The 19,628-nt window shown below is 40.1% G+C and overlaps 1 protein-coding gene across 2 annotated transcripts; it reads left to right on the plus strand.

The window, feature by feature from the left end:
• The first annotated feature begins 1,133 nt into the window (after positions 1-1,133).
• Positions 1,134-19,427, plus strand: LOC136255774 (von Willebrand factor-like). 2 transcript variants are annotated; one of them, XM_066048663.1, is made up of 8 exons: positions 1,134-1,418; positions 1,491-1,779; positions 9,938-10,864; positions 10,931-11,098; positions 11,198-12,130; positions 12,202-12,369; positions 17,402-17,980; positions 18,267-19,427. In XM_066048663.1, the coding sequence occupies exons 3-8, from the start codon at positions 10,339-10,341 to the stop codon at positions 18,305-18,307; spliced, it is 2,415 nt and encodes an 804-aa protein (XP_065904735.1). In that variant the 5' UTR covers positions 1,134-1,418; positions 1,491-1,779; positions 9,938-10,338; the 3' UTR covers positions 18,308-19,427. The 2 variants fall into 2 exon arrangements, with proteins under 2 accessions (XP_065904735.1, XP_065904736.1); XM_066048664.1 differs by lacking the exon at positions 18,267-19,427 and having other exon boundaries at positions 12,202-12,380; positions 17,402-17,567.
• Positions 19,428-19,628: the final 201 nt, after the last annotated feature.

Genomic DNA, 19,628 nt, shown 5'->3' on the forward strand with positions numbered 1-19,628 from the left:
AGACGGTTTGTGTGGGGGCGGCAAATAAACCGTCTGGTACGCGAGACTAGTTATGGCCCACAATCGACCTTTACATGTCGGGCTATAAAAGAATTCGAGTGATCTGTGAAGTGTCTTTCCACCTATTAGGTGAGGTGTCGTAGTGGTCTTCGCCACCGGCACTTGTGCTATGCTGCACAAAACCGCAGCCAGTGCAATATCTGTATATTGCACTGGCTGCGGTTTTGTGCAGCATAGCACAAGTGCCAGTGGCGAAGACCACTACGACGACACCTCACCTAATAGGTGGAAGGACATTTCACAGATCACTCGAATTCTTTTATAGCCTGACATGTAAAAGTCGATTGTGGGCCATAACGTCACCAATACGTATAATGTTTACAAGCAGCCAATGGCGATCGAAAAAGCCAACACGGGTGGCCACAACTCTAGTCTACATATATATAAACGTACTTATACACCTTACTAGTCTGGTGCCATCTTAGCCCAGATTAAACTGTAGTCCACTTCGACAATGACTCAATAAAACAAATATATTCTAAATAATACTAACCTTTACGTTCGATTTTGGTAACCAGTTTTGTCATGCCACCAGATTCGAGTTTAGCCAGTGTGAATAATAAGAATTAGACTAGTATCGTTTAGTAGTTGGGTTTTGTTTATTTAGCTACTTTTTTTCGCTCGAGGGAATCACTATGGCGATTAGTCTGGCGCTTAGTCTATATGGCGATTGAGTGATCACGCTGGCATGCTGAGCACTACATGATGAGAGTCGAACAGCGAATGCAGGTTAGTGATATAACCCATAGCGTACTAGCTTTCAATATCTCAGGTGGCTGCAGTACTGCAGGGGGAACGTCATCGCAACGTCTGGCTTGGTTACCCACAATCGATGTTAGAAACCTGGCCTTTATAAGTGTTACAGCTGTCTTGTGAGACTCTCCCCACCTATTAGGTGAGTGGTACATAACAGTTATACAACGTGCACTCGTGCTCTGCCTGTATAAACGCACTTGCCTTCGGGCCTAACGGCCCTCAGGCTCGTGCGTTTATATCAGGCAGAGCACTCGTAGCCGTTGTATAACTATATAATATTGTCACTTATATTAATGGTCTAAATGTTACAGGTCAACACCAATGGTGCTATAAGCTTTAGTTCAGCAGTTTCAACATATACCCCAACTGCATTCCCACTTGATGGAAACAGAGAACTGATTGCGCCATACTGGGGTGACGTTGACACCACAGGGACTGGAACAATATATTATCGTGAAAGTACTTTGACTGAATTACTCACCAGAGCCAGCACAGAGATCAGAAATACCTTTCCAGTGCAAGCAGCTAATGGGTTTACTGCTACTAAGCTTTTCATTGCAACTTGGGATCATGTTGGATATTATGATTCTAAAACAGACCTGGTATGTGTAGAAATAGAGAGTGTGCATATGTTACATGATGTTGCCTCTTACGTATGTAATGTTGTTTTACAGACTAACACATTCCAATGTGTTATTGCTACTGATGGATTACAGTCATTTGCAATATTCTTATATGCTGAAGGAGAAATCCAATGGACTACTGGAGATGCATCTAATGGAATAAATGGTTTAGGAGGAACTCCAGCACAAGTGGGATTTAATGCTGGAGATGGAGTCAACTTTGCAGCTGTTCCTGCATCACGCACAGCAGATATTATCAATATTGCCTCAACCAGTAATGTTGGAATTCCAGGAGTTTGGATTTTCCAGATTAATGAAGAAAGAATTGTGACATCAAGTGGTAAGACAAGCCATATGCTGTAGCTACATCTTGGTACAAGAACACACTAATTGGTCGTGTCATGTGATTACCTTTAGCATGGTGGACTACAGCGGAGGGTAAAATCCAGTCGGTGTCACTGATAGCTTTAGATTTCTGTTATATATGTATATATATATATATCTAAACCAAAACAGCCAAGCTGTAAAAAAAAAAGAGTGCGGCACCCAAGGTGAAAAAAGATGTGAAATCCAAGGTAGCGGCCAAGAAATGGCTGTGATGGTAGGTTAGTGGCAAAAATTTTAATTACGACCATTCAGGTGAATTTGTGTTGCCTCCTCCACTAGGATTCGGCACCAAATTCACCTGAATTGTCGTAATTAAAATTTTTACCATTAACCTACCATCACAGCCATTTCTTGGCCGCTACCTTGGATTTCACATCTTTTTTCACCTTGGGGGCCGCACTCTTTTTTTTACAGCTTGGCTGTTTTCGTTTAGATATCACTTCTTTTTGCATTGCAAGCCACAAAGCTGGCCATATGGCTTTGATGCTTCATTTTAATTTGAAAGGAATTGTGGAAGAAAGGAAATAATTGTGTGTAGCTTTTGTCTGATGAAATATTTGTATATTTAACATTGAATGATGATTATCATATACTGTAGTTGATAAGTTGACTTCTTACATCACTGAACTGTAGCTGAAACTCTCATTGTTTCTAGCTGAACTCTTTTCAGGGTGATTTGTTTCTAGCTGAACTCTCTACAGGATGATTTGTTTCTAGCTGAACTCTCTACATGGTGTTTTCTTTGTAGCTGAACTCTCTACAAGGTGACTTGTTCAAGCTGAACTCTCTACAGGGTGGCTGAATTCTCTACAGGGTGGCTGAATTCTCTACAGGGTGATTTTTTTTTACAACTAAACTCTCTACAAGATGATTTGTTTCTAGCTGATCTCTCTATAGTATAACTGGATTGTAGCTGAACTCTCTACAGGATGGTTTCTTTGTAGCTAATCTCTGTTGTATACTGACAACTACTATACAATGCCTCGTGTCACGATTCTAATAAATGTGCCCTGCCCTCAATGTACACTCATGCGTACAATATACATGTGCCTAATACACAACACTTCCTCCCTCCTAAAAAAGGGGAAGAGTGCATGGTTACAAGGGGGAAAAAATGTACAATTTAAAATCACCAAAGCACAATTACAATAGGAAAATCAATAATTGATACAGAGAATGCTTACAATCAAGGGTTACAATAAAATGTATGCATGTAGTACAGTTCAGATAGTCAAGACATTTCCTCAATGAGGCGTTGAGGAGGGTGGCGGTTCCTGATGGGACGTAAGGTAACTAATTCCTGGTGGGGGATGTCAGCCACATCACTACTATCAAGTTCCAGTGGGCTCAGTGGCACTATTGTACTGTCTGACTCTATGTCTGGTGAAGTTACAGGTTGGTTAGGAGGCACTGTGGCAGGTGTAGTCGCTGCGGGCTGCTCAATCCTGCCCTAACCAGGCAATAGGTGGTCAATATGAGCTTGGCGAGTATGGCCATCCACCAGCACTTCATAGTTCAGTGGGCCCAAGACTCTAGTAACTGTACCTGTGCGCCATTTGTCAGCAGCCTTTGGCCGAAGGTCACGAACCATCACCTCATCATTGGCAATAAAAGCTCTAGGTTGGTGGTCTCCTACTTTGAGTTCCACTGACTGTTCTACACGTTGTGGGGTACATGGATGAACTAATGACAGGTGAGTTCTTGGTGATCGGTTAAACAAGAGTTCTGCTGGTGTCCGCAAGGTGGTTGCATGACGACTATTGCGGTATGTAGCTAAGAAACAAGCAATATGGGTCTCAATTGTGGCATCCTTAGTGATCTTCACTTTACTCAGAGCATGTTTGACTGTTTTCACCATATTTTCTGCTAGACCGTTTGATGCTGGATGATAGGGTGGTACCCGCCGATGGAGAATACCATTAGCTGTCATAAATTTGTGAAACTCTGCTGACTGAAATGGTGATCTATTATCAGAAACCAGTGTGGTTGGGAGCCCATGGCATGCAAACATGCTGCGGAGTTTATCAATTGTCTGTTGCGCAGATGTGGAGGATACCACATGCACCTCTGGCCATTTAGAGTAGGAATCAATAGCGACTAACAGTAAGCGATCTTTAAATTGGGCATGATCTACATGGACTCTCTGCCATGGGTGTTGTGGTACTAGCCATGGGTGGGCTGGGGCTTTCGGAGGGTTTCTACTAGTTAGACTACACTCTACACAGTTACGAGCAAGCTCTTCTATTTCTGCGTCTAGACCTGGCCACCAGAAATAACTGCGTGCTAGAGACTTCATACAGCTCATGCCCAAGTGGCTGGTGTGCAGCTCTTGCAACAAAGGTTTACGAAAAACCTTGGGAATGATAACCCACGACCCCCACAAAACACAACCATCTAATAATGTCAATTCGTGACGCCGTTTGTGAAATGGCCCCAATTTAACCGAAGTGTCACCTGGCCAACAACCATACTGAATGGACTTCATCACAATGGACAGTTCACTATCACGTTCTGATTCTTTAACAATCTATGATGCAGTGACCGGCAAGTCATTGCCCTGAATGACAATGTGTACCTTCTCTGCACTGTCTCTGAATTTCTCAGGTAAGGGTAGCCTGGACATGCAATCAGCACACTGGTTGGCAGTCCCATTGACATGCTCAATGGAGTATTGATATGCACTTAGTATGAGAGACCATCTCTGCATTCTAGCAGCTGCCATAGTTGGGATTCCCTCTTTACTGCCAAATATCTTGCAGAGAGGCCGGTGATCGGTCACCAATGTGAAGGAACGTCCATACAAATATTGGTGAAAGTGGCGAACACCAAACACTAAGGCTAAACCTTCACGTTCTGTTTGAGCATAAGCCATTTCTGCTTTCGTAAGTGTACGTGATGCATAAGCAATTAGTTTCTGACTATTATCATCCATTACATGTACTAGGCAAGCTCCTACCCCATACCCTGAAGCATCACAGTACAACTTGAGGGGTATCTTAACATCATAATGTGTTAGGGCTGTATTCTGACTCAATAAACCTTTGGCTGCCTCAAACGCTTTCTGTTGTTTACTCCTCCACACCCAAGGAGTATTCTTACGTAACAGTTGGTGAAGGGGATACAAGGTGTGTGATATATTAGGTAAAAACTTAGCATTATGTGTTAACATACCTAAGAACGACTGTAGCTCCTGTTTGTTGGTAGGGGCAGGTGCCTCTTGTAGGCTCTTGACACGGTCTTCAGTAGGTTTGACACCATCAGGGGACAATCTGTGACCCAAAAACTCCAGCTCTCTGGCAAAAAATTGACACTTCGACGTTTTCAGTTTCAGGCCATATTCTTGTATCCGTTCTAGAACTGCATGTAAGTTGGAGATATGGTCCTCTCTGGTACGGCCTGTAACTAATATGTCGTCTATATAGTAGACCACTCCAGTTAAGCCAGTTAACACTTCTGACATAGCCCTTTGCCACAATGACGGTGCTGTTGTAATGCCAAATGGGAGTCGTGTATACTGGAATAATCCACGATGCGTATTAATAGTCAACAACGATTGGCACTCCTGTTTCACCTTCATCTGTTTGTATGCTCTTGCCAGATCAAGCTTGGTGTATGACTCTCCATTTGCTAATGTACTAAATATTTCTTCTGGGGTTGGCAAGGGGTATGTCTGGGCTTGCAAAACTGGGTTGACTGAGACTTTGAAGTCTCCACAAATTCTGATTCCACCATCTTTTTTGTGGACAACCACAATTGGGGTGGCCCAATCACTTCTCTCTATTGGAACAAGTTCCCCTTCATCTACCTGCTTCTGTAGTTGCTGTTCAACTTTCTCCTTGAGTGCAAAAGGTACCGGTCGTGGTTTGTGAAAGCGAGGAACCGCGGACTCTTCAACAGTAATGGTTGCCTCGATTCCCTTCAGAACTCCAAGTTCATCCTTGAATACATCAGAAAATTCTTCAACTTGTGGTTAAATGTTGACAGTGGTACTGTGGATCGCTCCGCTCCAGAATCTACCTCCATTTCAATGGGCACTGAGTTGATTGAAACTGTGAGCAAAAACTTGCTAGCCTTGGTTCCCAGCTGTAGGATTGTATGCATACATCCCGAGCTGTCACTGCTGGACCCATCATCTTGTTCTTGCACTGCCTTAACTGCTTTGCTTGAGGATTCATCAGCCTTCCTAGGTTTCTTCCCTCTAGAGACACTTGTCAAATGTCCTACTTTCTGACATGAAAAACATGTAGCATTTCGAAACTTACAATGGCCTGGCTGATGGCCTGATCTGCCGCCGTGATAGCAAGGCTTACTCTGGGCTGCCATCTTGTGAAGCTCCTGGCTAAGAGGTTGGTCACTTGTCATATCTGCACGAATGTGTTTGCTGCCTTTGTCTGCAGTTTCTGCTGCTGTGGCTTTCTGCAGTGCTACATCAAGTGTCAGGTCACTTATGCTCAAGAGATCCCGTTGACATTTACGATCACGTAGTCCACACACTAACTGATCACGCAGGGCGGTGTTCAGATACTGTCCAAAATTACAGGTCTTCGCTAGACGCCTCAGGTTTACCACAAAGTATGCTACCCTCTCACCATCGTCTTGTACGCATTTGAAAAAGTTGTAACGTTCAGCAATCTCAATTGTGTGAGGGCGATAGTGTGCTGTCAGCACACCCACTATGTCAGCGAGGGTGAGATCTGTGATTTCACGGGGGTTAGCTAAGTCTCTGAGTTTAGCGAAGGTTGCTTGCCCTAACATTGTGACAAAGACGGCTTTCTTTTGAGCTATCTGTGCGTCGTCTTCAGCTTTAATATTGTTCGCTAAACAGTAGAATTCGAAGCGTTGTTTGAAATCTTCAACTGACTCTTTGGCCGGATCAAATTCGCGAATATTACCATGAGCCATCCTCGTCGCCAATCTGTTGTATACTGACAACTACTATACAATGCCTCGTGTCATGATTCTAATAAATGTGCCCTTCCCTCAATGTACACGCATGCGTACAATATACATGTGCCTAATACACAACAATCTCTCTACAGGGTGACTTGTTTCTAGCTGAACTCTCTACAGGGTGGCTTGTTTCTAGCTGATTCCTGGATGACTTGTTTCTAGCTGATCTCTCTACACGGTGATTTGTTTCTAGTTGAACTCTCTATAGGTTTATCTGTTTGTAATTGAACTCTCTACAGGATGGTTTCTTTGTAGCTGATCTCTCTACAGGGTGACTTGTTTCCAGCTGATCTCTCTACAGAGTGATTGTTTCTAGCTGATCACTGGATGACTTGTTTCTTGCTGATCTCTCTACACGGTGACTTGTTTCTAGCTGAACTCTCTATAGGGATTTTTGAACTCTCTACAGGATGGTTTCTTTGTAGCTGATCTCTCTACAGGGTGACTTGTTTCTAGCTGATCTCTCTACAGGATGACTTGTTTCTAGCTGATCTCTGGATGACTTGTTTCTAACTGATCTCTCTACACGGTGACTTGTTTCTAGCTTAACTCTCTATGGGGTTATCTGTTTGTAATTGAACTCTCTACAGGATGGTTTCTTTGTAGCTGCTCTCTCTACGGGGTGACTTGTTTCTAGCTGATCTATCTACAGGGTGAACTTGTTTCTGACTGAACTCTCTACAGATGATTTGTTTGCAGCTGAACTCTCTACATGATGGTTTCTTTGTAGCTGAACTCTCTACAAGGGGATTTCTTCTAGCTGATCTCACCTACAGGGTGATCTGTTCATAGCTGAACTTTCTACAGGGTGATTTGTTTGCAACTGAATTCTTTATATGATGGTTTCTTTGTATGTACAAGGTAGCTTCTTCTAGCTGATCTCTCTATAGGGTGACTTGTTTGTAGCTGAACTATCAGAAGGGTGATTTGTTTGTAGTTGAGCTCTCTACAAGGTGATCCTTCTAGCTGATCTCTATACAGGATGACTTTTTCTAGCTGAACTCTCTACAGGATGATCTGTTCATAGCTGCACTCTCTACAGGATGATATGTTTACAGCTGCACTCTCTACAGGATGATATGTTTACAGCTGCACTCTCTACAGGATGATCTGTTTATAGCTGCACTCTCTACAGGATGATATGTTTACAGCTGCACTCTCTACAGGATGGTATGTTTACAGCTGCACTCTCTACAGGATGATATGTTTACAGCTGCACTCTCTACAGGATGATATGTTTACAGCTGCACTCTCTACAGGATGATCTGTTTATAGCTGCACTCTCTACAGGATGATATGTTTACAGCTGCACTCTCTACAGGATGATCTGTTTATAGCTACACTCTCTACAGGGTGATCTGTTTACAGCTGCACTCTCTACAGGATGATATGTTTACAGCTGCACTCTCTACAGGATGATCTGTTTATAGCTGCACTCTCTACAGGGTGATCTGTTTACAGCTGCACTCTCTACAGGGTGATATGTTTACAGCTGCACTCTCTACAGGATGATATGTTTACAGCTGCACTCTCTACAGGGTGATATGTTTACAGCTGAACTCTCTACAGGATGATATGTTTATAGCTGCACTCTCTACAGGATGATATGTTTACAGCTGCACTCTCTACAGGATGATATTTTTACAGCTGCACTCTCTACAGGATGATATGTTTACAGCTGAACTCTCTACATGGTGTTTTCTTTGTAACTAAACTCTCTATAAGGTGATGCCTTGTAGCTGATCTCTCTACTGAATGACTAATTGTTTCTAGCTGATCTCTCTATAGAGATATAACTTTCTCTATAGAGTTATAACATGTTTGTATAGCTGAACTCTTTACAGAGTGGTTTTTTTGATTGGTTGCTGAACTGTCCAGCTACATGGTGATTTGTTTGTACTACAGAGTGACTTGTTTGTAGCTGAACTCTCTACAGAGTGACTTACTTGTAGCTGAACATTACATAAAGTAACTTGTTTGTAGCTGATCTAGATGAACTCTCTACTGGGTAGCTTTTTTTGTAGCTGGACCCTTTACGCAGTGACTTGTTTGTAGCTGAATTCTCTACAGAGTGACTTGTTGTAGCTGAACTCTCTACAAGGTGACTTGTTTATAGCTGAATTCTCTTCAGTGTGACTTATAATGTTCTGAATCTTTACAGCAACATATTTGTAGCTGAACTCTCTACAGGGTGACTTGCTTGTAGCTGAATTGTCTATAAGATTAACTGTTTGTAGCTGAACTCCCTACAGAATAACTTGCAATGTCATAATTCTATAATGGAGTAAGTTATATAAACGTAACTGAATGCTCTATTAGGGTGACTGTTCTATTAGAGTATCTCGATCTCGCATATGTTACACGTAGTTGGCTTTGGAATCATAACTCAGTGGTTTGTAATTCGATTCTTCTGTACTACTGCAAGGACTTTCTATGATAATTATTCCAGCTACACACCGATTTTCAGCTCACTGCTCTAAGCGGTTTGCCTAGTAGGCGTGAAAACTAATAGTTTTTTATTCATAAAAATCGATCGCGTAATTGTGACACAGGTTGGGTTTTGTGTCATATCTCGATGGCCTTTAACTGGATTCCTTTCAAACCACAAAAAGGTACTCCTACGATAGTTACTCCATCTACATAGCAATTTTCAGCTCATTCCTTCTAGCGGTTTACCCTGTGGGCGTGACAGACCTTCAACCTTATTTTACGCAAATAATCGGTCATAACTCTGTGAATGTTTATCGGATTCCTACCAAACGTGGTACTGAGATTCACCTTAATGCGCCCTTTAAGTGTGCCAAATTTCAGCCCGAGACGGAGTGGAAGGTGGATTTTGCAAAGTGTGCGAAAAGAAGAAGAAAAAAACAAAGAAAAAACCCAAACTTTGGCCGCTCGTATCTCGGAAATGGCTGGAGCGATTATCTTCAAATTTGGAATGTGGACTCCCTTACCTAGCTGGCACTTCTGTAGCAACTGTGGTTGTAATCGGTTAAGGAATCACGGAGTTACCAAGGTGTGAAAATCGCGTTTACTTTCTTCCTGTAAATATACTCACGGTGTGGCGCGCCGACTTCTTAGTCGCATGACACACTACCATGTGTCTTGATATATATATATACAAATAGTGCATAGAATTATACTCCCATATCCATTTCTAGGATGCATTTACAATGGTGTTGAGTATCTAAATGGACAGCAGATACAGCCAAATTGTTCTACACGTTGTACATGCCGCGAAGGAGAGTTTCAATGTGAGCCACAGGCTTGTTTGTTTAATGGACCAACTTGTTATGCTGCTGGAGACCCTCACTATCAAACATTTGATCATCACTACTATGACTTCCAAGGAGATTGTGAATATGTCCTCACCACACCATGCAACAATTCTGAGTTTACTGTAACTGTCAGAAACAGTGCTCATAATTCTTATGTGTCGTGTACTGACCAAGTGACAGTTGTGGTTCCAGCTGCTAACTTGGAAATTGTTCTAGAGAGAGGTGGAGGAGGAACAGTGACCATCAATGACATCCTACAGACAAGTAATGGTGATGGAGTTATAATGCAGTCTAATGGAGTTGAAGTAATAAGAGTTGGTGGACATCCTCATGTACTTCTCACTACACTTGGTGTTAGGATATTTTGGGATGGACAATATCGTGTAGATGTTACTGTGTCCACAATGTGGCAGAACAGGTTATGTGGACTATGTGGTAACTACAATGGTGACAGCTCAGATGATTTTAAAACTCCCGATGGTACAGTAGCAATGACACCAAATTCATCTGGTGACAGTTGGCTGTTCACTAACACCTCCTCTGGTTGTGCGGGGCTTGAAGTACCACCAGTGTGTCCTGCTAATGTCACGGCTGAGGCAACAATGAGATGTGAAGTAATGCAGCAGGGTGCATTTGCTATTTGCAATGCAGCCATTGATCCTACTCCATTCATTGAAGACTGCATGTTTGATTATTGCCTTTGCAACGATGAAGATCGAGAAGATTGCTATTGTAATATTCTATCAACCTATGCTGCTGCCTGTGCAAGTGTTGGGCTGCAACCACCAAACTGGAGAAGATCTTACTGTCGTAAGTAACTAACTAGGAATATCTATAAGTAATTAATTATTGTTTGAATATTTTTTCTGCACATAGCAATTGACTGTCAAATTGGACTGGTATATCAACAGTGTGGGTCCCTCTGCCCTCTAACATGTGATAACACAACTGGAGTGTGCAATGGAGGATGTGCTGAAGGATGCTTTTGTCCTGATGGACAGCTTTTGCATAATGGAATGTGTGTGGATCCTTCACAATGCCAAGGTATGTATGTACACAAATTCCTAAAAGCACAGATAAATACATACAATATTAAATACACAACACCATAAAGATATTTCACTTATAACTTTCATTCTACAGCTTGTACATATATGGGTATGCTTTATGAAGAAGGAGAGCAAATACAACCAAACTGCTCCACACGTTGTACTTGCCGTGAAGGAGAGTTTGAATGTGAAAGACAAACTTGTTTATTTAATGGACCAACCTGTTATGCTTCTGGTGACCCTCACTATAAAACATTTGATCTTCGCTACTATGATTTTCAAGGAGATTGTGAATATGTCCTCACCACACCATGTAATAGTTCTGAGTTTACTGTAACTGTCAGAAACAGTGCACATGTCCATAATCCATCTGTTTCTTGTACTGACCAAGTGACAGTTGTAATTCCTGCTGCTAATGTGGAAATTGTCCTAGGAAGAGGTGGAGGAGGAACAGTGACCATCAATGACATCTTACAAACAAGTAATGGTGATGGTGTAATAATGCAGTCTACAGAAGTTGAAGTAATAAGAGTTGGTGGACATCCTCATGTACTTCTCACTACACTTGGTGTTAGGATATTTTGGGATGGACAATATCGTGTAGATGTTACTGTATCCACAATGTGGCAGAACAAACTATGTGGATTATGTGGTAACTACAATGGTGACAACTCAGATGACTTTATGGCACCTAATGGTGATTTGGTAGCCACACCTGACGCATTTGGTAACAGTTGGCTTAGCATTACTAACACAACAGACTGTGGTGTAGTCAGTCAACCTGACCCATGTCCTCAAACTACTTTAGATGAAGCAGAAAGGCGGTGTGCAGTGTTGAGGGGAGATGTTTTCTCAGCTTGCAATGCTGTAATAGACCCTTCAATATTCATTCAGAATTGTGAATTTGATTTTTGTTTCTGCAGTCAGGCAGAAAGAGAAAATTGCTATTGTGATAATCTAGCTGCTTATGCTGCAGAATGTGCTGTTGCTGGAGCACCCCCACCAAATTGGAGAAGATTTTATTGCCGTTAAGTATATATAGTGTACTACATATGATGACAAAGCAAACTATTTAGCAAATTTTATTTCTCCATATAGCAATTGAGTGTCCACCAGGAATGGTATACCAACAATGTGGTGCTCTTTGTCCTCAAGTGTGTAATGGTCCTACAGTCTGTAATGGAGGATGTGCTGAAGGATGTTTCTGTCCTGATGGACAAGTGATTGATGATGAAGGTCAATGCGTAGAACGGAGAATCTGTGGAGGTAAATTCAAGGTGTGCATTTCAACAAACTATATTTATTGCACCAGAAATAGACAAATATCAAACCAAGGAAAAAACTTGATTCTGGTCAATCCAAATTTTACATTATTTGTATGTGTCTATATCTAAAGTAATCTCTCCAAGTTTAAAAGGATAGCATATACGTGTAGGTCCTGAGATAGCTATGATATATTATTTTCCCTTAGTCACTGTTTACATGATAGAGCCTTCTGGGCAATCACATACAGGAGCAGATCCAGGAGCTGGCAAGGGGAGGGGCATAAGTTATAGGTGGTTGTGGAGAGCGGATTCTCTTGTTAGTTGAAGTATTTTGAAGCGGCAAATAATCACCTCTTAGTAGTATCTCACTGTTGTTTTTTGTGACGCTTAGTGCTGGGTGACAATTTGCCAACTTTGGCTTTAGTTTCAAGTGAGTTTTCAATAATTGGTGGTAACATTTTTCATGAGTTATATAAATTAATTTTGGCTTTTGTATTTCAATCAAAAGAAGTAGGGCTCCGGTCTCCATAAAAGGATAGGGGATTTATCTCAAATGTCCTATCCTGGGTCCCTATTAACATACATAGTTATGAGATTCAAAATGTCATTTCTTATGACCAATACATACACTATCCAGTTTAAAGCTTGGAGAGATGATATTTAACATTCACACCTACAAATTGAGATATGACTTGTGAATTTGTAGATTATTTAAGTTACCAGCATTGGTACCTGCCCTGCGTACAGGACCATGTCCACACTAAATAAAAGTCAAGTCATGTAAAACATGTTAGTGTGGGTGTAAAAGTTACTTGAAAGTTAGTCTAAAAGTTAGTGTGAACATTACAGTCACAGTTAATACACAGATTTGGGGTCGTTGCTCTAAAAATGTAACTCGTTAAATATTGCTAGCAACTTCTATGCAATGTGACGTATTACAGTTACATATTACTCCCAGGAAAAAGTAACAAATTACATATTACACGTTACTCTGAAGGCTGTAGCTAGTAATATTATTACATATTACATTATTTTGTTCATTACATGCTTTAAACTAACTAAATACAGGCTCCAGCTTACAACTACAAGTGACACAAGTTCTTTGTTTGGCACAAAACCCGCTTTGATATGTGCATCAGCTGGTAAGAAAATTGTAGAACGCCAAAGGATTGCATGACAGACAGCCATACAGACAGTTTTTTGGCTTATATTGTCCAGAAGAGGCAACTGTCCCCCCCCCCCCCCCCCACCCCTCATGTAGAAATGTATGGGAAAACTACAAACATCTATCCAGGAGTGTAGAAATTTTAAATGCACCCTTACAATGCTTATGTTGGATCTGATATAATGCAGGCACTCCAGTATGTGAAGCATACTCAGCATGCATAGCATGTGCTCCAGCTAGGTGGATCTGGGCATGCTCCTACAGGAAATTTTGAAAATTAGGTGTTACAAGTTTGAATCTGGAGCAATTGTAAAGAATGCACACTTATTTCAGGAGCGGATTCAGGGTTTGACAAGGGGGGTAGTACATATATGAGAGTGGTTTTATGCATAAATATCTGCTTTCTAAGTGGTTCTCTCCTGTATGTTTTGTATGTATATATGCTGCGTACACATCACTGTGCCATTGCCACACCAATGATGTACCGTCACTTAGCCACAGGTGGCCTCTAGCTACGATGCCACTATTGTGTTACACTGTGCCGTATTGAGTTGATTTGGGATCATAATTACTTTGATGGGGTTGTCGCATTGGTGTATGTAGTTGGTTGTATGTGACCCGGTCCTAGATAATAATAATAAAACTATAAATTGTCACCATGTATGAGTTGTACGTTTCTTTCTCAACATTAATTATCGGCACCTTGGCTATAGTTGGACCTGCTGATCCTACCAAGCATGAATGACCACCCTGTTATACATATAGGGTATTAGCCATGGTACCAAGGAAATTAAAAATACATGTCTCATGTCTTTTTATTATATTTGTACAATTACAGTACACTTGGATAATAAAAATTGATCATACATACAATGAAAAAAGCAAGTTTTAGGTATACAAACTAGCTAACATAATAATATATGTTTGGTAAACAAAAGTCTAGACTGTCATACAACACAAAATGAGCAAAATAGTTCTTTACAATTAGCATCAATGATCACTTCATCAATACAATTCTCGTGTATCCATCTCCTACAGGCACAATGGACCCATTCTTTGTCAAAACCATTTTGAGCATCATCTTCATAAGATATGTTACATTCACAACAAACTGCATCTTCTTCAATCACAATTCTTTCTTCATTCTGGTCAAGTTCTTTAGAGGTTGAAGGTTCCATTGATTCATCATACTCTGACCCGTTTTCAGTTTCTGTACAATTCATCCTGAGACTTCCTTATTATTTTGTGTTTTGCCACTCTTTTTCTTTCAGCAGTAGCCTTCTTTTCCTGCTTCTCTTCATCCTTTTGTCTTGCTAACATTTTTTTATTATTTTCTCTGTTCTTTCTTCTTTGTTCTATTTCTTGAGATCTTTTCAGCTTCTATTCTTCTTTTTCTCTTAATAAAGCCAAGCCTTCTGTGCTTGTTTGTACTCTTTGTCCTTTCACTCTTTTCAAACTGCTCTTCTTCCTGACTGGGGTTTCAGGAACATATTGTATTTAATACTTAGAATTTTTTTTTGTTGTACTCAGTGTGGAATTACTATACCACTATCAGACTGCACAGTGGTGGAGGAATTTCCACATTGCTGATGTCCTTTCATTCATTTGAGGTAGGAGTTTCTACAGTAGCATTAGTCTCACTACTAGTACTATGAATTATACTATGATTCTCACTTGATAAATGCTCACCAATAGGTATGGAAGCCCTGTGCTCTTCTGGAAAATCATTTGTAGCTGCAAGAGGATAGCATTGCCTGTTATACTTGTGGTCCACCTGCACCTGACATACGTACCATGGTACAGAGAAGGATTATCACTTACATCATGATCAGGTGACTCAGAGCAGTTCTTAGGGTTGGGGAGTTAATTGTCCTGCTTGGATATATATCTCTGGTGGCAGAGGCAAAAAGCTATAAGTAGGTTGCAAAGTAGCTTCCAGATGATTGATCTTCAGCCATAACACATACTTAAGGTCGTACGAATTATAGCCATTTTCAAATATTCTTTAAAATCTTTTTTCCTCCTCCACTGTGAAATCACAAATAAAGTGCACTATCATCACCATTGTCATCACTGGGTTTACCGTTGTCAGTTACAGGTACAATAGGTGCATCATTTTTATGTTTGTCTAAAGCTATCTGTCGGTTAAAAGGGTAAACTCCTGTGTATTTTAAAACCACTTATGATTGATAATGGCACCAAAGCTTTTCCCCATGCCTTTGAAACTAAACCATGTTTTGGTAACGACTTTGTCAGGATACTTTTGCAGATAATCGCAGCACACATCCTACCAATGTGTCTTGAGTGATGAGAAGACTGTCATATTGTATCAAGTGGCTGCATTTCATGATATAAGGCTGGAGTGTAAAAAGGATAACGTCATGGTCTTTTGCATAACAGATCATTGAGAGCTGTGTCCATTCATTAATAAAAGTAAAGGTCTTGCAGACACTGTATGTTGAAAAAAGTGTTTAATAACCCACAAGCGAAACAGTTCCATGTCTTTCCAGCCATTACTGCTCAAACCATAAGTAGTTTCTGGTATTTCTCCTTCTGTCCAATCCATGTTTAAGTTTTTATCATTAAATATAACATAAGGTGGTGAGACACTCTCAGCAGCATTAACACATGCAGCAACAATGACTTGATTCTTGTTGCCGATGAACAATAACACACCTTTTTCCCCCTTTTTTGAATAACAATATGTGGAGGTCTGTGATCCTAAGGTGCAACAACTTCATCAAAGTCGGTACATTTGACCTGGCTTATCCAGCAAGTCGTAGTTCTCCAAACAATCCTTCAACAAGCATGCCTGTTGTCCATGGCCTTCATAAGTGTCTGAGAGGTGCAATCCCCTTTCTGTGATGAGAAATCCAGATGTCTCTTCACGAAGCTTTCAAACCAGCCATCGGATATTCTGTCTTTTCTAATGATTTCCTTTTCTATTGCAACCTTTTCTACAATATTTTTTTTGATCTGTTTGATATGAGTTTTGCCAAAGCCTATCTTTCCTACAGTGACTATAAACTCACTAAGTTCCTCTTCTTCAGCTTGATTTAAGTACAGTTTAACGCCAGGCTTAGTTCCATGGACTATGTACATTTCCTATGATTCTGTCATGTAGTGTAGTCCTTAATACTTTGTATTCAACAGCAGCTCTTTTCATACTCACTCCTTTCTTAACAGCATCCAAAGCTGCCCTTATCTGGGCATTAGTCCACTGCTTTCTTCTTGCTTTACGAGGTGAGTGTAAAACAGCAGGTGCAGACTGTGAACAACATAAGCGACATCTTCCCTTTTAGGCATCGTTTATATAGAAACAAATAGACATAGGCATAAGTACAAAACACCATTAGCAAGTTTAACATACACTGTGCAGGTTAAATTCAATGGATTCAGCAGACATAAGGTGCATGGCTTAGGAAAGGGCTCAGGTGATAGCTAGTTTAATAAACTACTGTAAAACTCCAAATATCACAGTGACGAAAATCAGTACATTTTTAGCCAATAATTGATGTATGCAGATAATTAGTAACATACACTATAACGTACATATATGTACGTATGTATATATGCATGTATGTACATACATACATACATACATACATACATACATACATACATACATACATACATACATACATACATACATACACACATACACACATACACACATACACACATACACATACATACACACACACACACACACACACACACACACACACACACACACACACACACACACACACACACATACATACATACGTACATACGTACGTACACACATACGCACATACATATACACATACATACACACGCACATACACTCACACACAAGTGTTTCATAGATCATCTTTATTTTCAGAATGTGAAATCAAAGAAATAGATTTAGTCTTCTTAATGGATAGTTCATTTAGTATTAGACGTGAAGGTTTATGGCCAGCATTAAGAGACTTCACTGTTAAAATAAGTTCAATGCTTAATATTGGCTTAGATCAAAGTTTGGTTGGACTAATAAGATTCACTAGGAGGGCAGAAATCATATTTAACCTACAAGAGCACACAAGCAGTAATACACTTATTCCAGCTCTTCGGAACGTTCCACAAGGACGTGGGACAACTAGAACACACATCGCCTTAAGACTCCTGCGACAAAGTGCAACAGATGGAAGGATGGGTCTGAGAAACGGGCACTCTCACATTGCTATAATTGTAACTGATGGCAGATCCATTGATAGAGATGCAACAATTATACAGGCTAACCTGCTTCATGAAGAAAACATTTACCAGGTTTATGCTGTAGGAATTGGCACAGACATTAGAATTGAAGAGCTAAATACAATTGCCAGTTCCCCATCACAAGTGTTCCTTACAAGTGAATTTGATTCCATGGCTATCCAACAGGTAGCACAAAACATCACCCAACAGCTTTGCCGTAGGCAATGTGAGTTAATTGTTAAGTGCTCACCAGTTGTTCATGTGTATTGAAAATTAGTCAATACTAATATAGTGGAACCTCACTTATCTGAACCTCACTTATCTGGATTCTTGGTTAACCAAACTACGGAAATGATTGTATTAGAGTAGTGACTGCTCTATTAGGGTAGTTGAAATATTGATACTTTTTAAAATTTTCTTTATGCTATTTTAAGCCACCCCTGATCCCAATCGGCTAACTGAGGTTTTACTGTATATATTATTTTAATTGTGACAAAATATTTGATTTGTAGATGAACAACCAGAACCAGGCACCAGCCGCACTGGCAATTAATAGTGATCAAAGCAGTTGATCCTTTTGCAGACTGTAGAACTATTATTTTGTAGTAAAGTGTAGAACTTTATCCTTTTGCAGAACTTTATTCTGATGCACAATCAAGCATGTACCAGATCTGGTGTGGTTTGCTGTATACTCTGGCTTGTAATTTCACTGCAGTCTACTATTGTTGATGAATTTAACACTACTTATGCTATAACATCGCTACTTCGCCAAAACCCTAGTAAATCCACAGCAACAAAACACCAGCTATGAAACACACTCTGGCCAACCAAACAGTCTTACAGTTCTCTATCTGAAGAACTTCATTTCTGTGCAGGGAGGTGTTATTAAAACTATGACTGAAACTTCAGGCATCCCACAAGTCAAAGCCTCATACATCCCACAAGTCAAAGCCCGAATCAAAGGTACCACTGCTAAATATGGTACCGGTTATACATAGATTCAGTTTACATTTTAATAACTGACTAGCACAAGTACATTGACACCTCAATGTCTGTTGGAGGTTTAGTCTTCTGGCACCACAAATCATCAACAAATAACTTGCAAATAACACTCTCTCTGCAGGGGTATTACATCATCCACTTCCTCCAACAGTTTACATCATGCAGCTATATCAACTAATTAATGTACAGAAAATTCAAAACTACAAAGGCTTACACATCAGTCATTATTAATATTTAATATATGAATTATTACAGTAACTATTAGTGTATGCAGTAATAAAAAATACTTTTGTAATGTTTGAGTTGCAAAGTTAGCAAAAACCACCCACAAGATATGTATTGCCCATCAGTTTAAAAGTTTCTGCAACTGTTAATGTCATGTACAAACATACTTTGAGGAAACCCAATCAAGATAATAGCTGATCATCATGCGAACACTGCATAAAAAGTATAGTGAATACTGTGGAAAATACTGATTATCACTAGCTACATTAATCCTATTGATTGTAACTAAGAATTTGCAATGATATTTTGTAACTAAGAATTTGCAATGATATTTTGTTACAGTATCCATTACTTATTTTTTACAGTATGCATAAGGTCATCACTTGTGACAATTACCCAGTGTATATATATGTATATGCATATGTGTGATCAAAATGGTGATCAAATATATGGTGTTCATAAATATATATGGTGATCAAATAGAAGTGCATGGGCACTATTATACAAGGCTTATAGCTACTTCTAGTGACTTAAATGATATCAGTGTTGCAAATCATGTTAAGTTGTACAAAAGGCTGCACTTCATTGAGGAAGAAATAACTTTCCTTGATTATTTAAAATATGTTATTCCCTGTCTGAAATCATGT

This window comes from Dysidea avara, chromosome 5 (genome assembly GCF_963678975.1).
Source record: "Dysidea avara chromosome 5, odDysAvar1.4, whole genome shotgun sequence".
Lineage (NCBI taxonomy): Eukaryota > Metazoa > Porifera > Demospongiae > Dictyoceratida > Dysideidae > Dysidea > Dysidea avara.

What these genes read in the sequence shown, in the direction of transcription:
- LOC136255774 (XM_066048663.1), top strand. Translation starts at nt 10,339, where the DNA reads ATGCAGTCTAATGGAGTTGAAGTAATAAGAGTTGGTGGACATCCTCAT. An exon ending in GGATCCTTCACAATGCCAAG is followed by an intron (nt 11,099 to 11,197) that starts GTATGTATGTAC and finishes TTCATTCTACAG; the next exon opens with CTTGTACATATATGGGTATG. An exon ending in TTGGAGAAGATTTTATTGCC is followed by an intron (nt 12,131 to 12,201) that starts GTTAAGTATATA and finishes TTCTCCATATAG; the next exon opens with CAATTGAGTGTCCACCAGGA.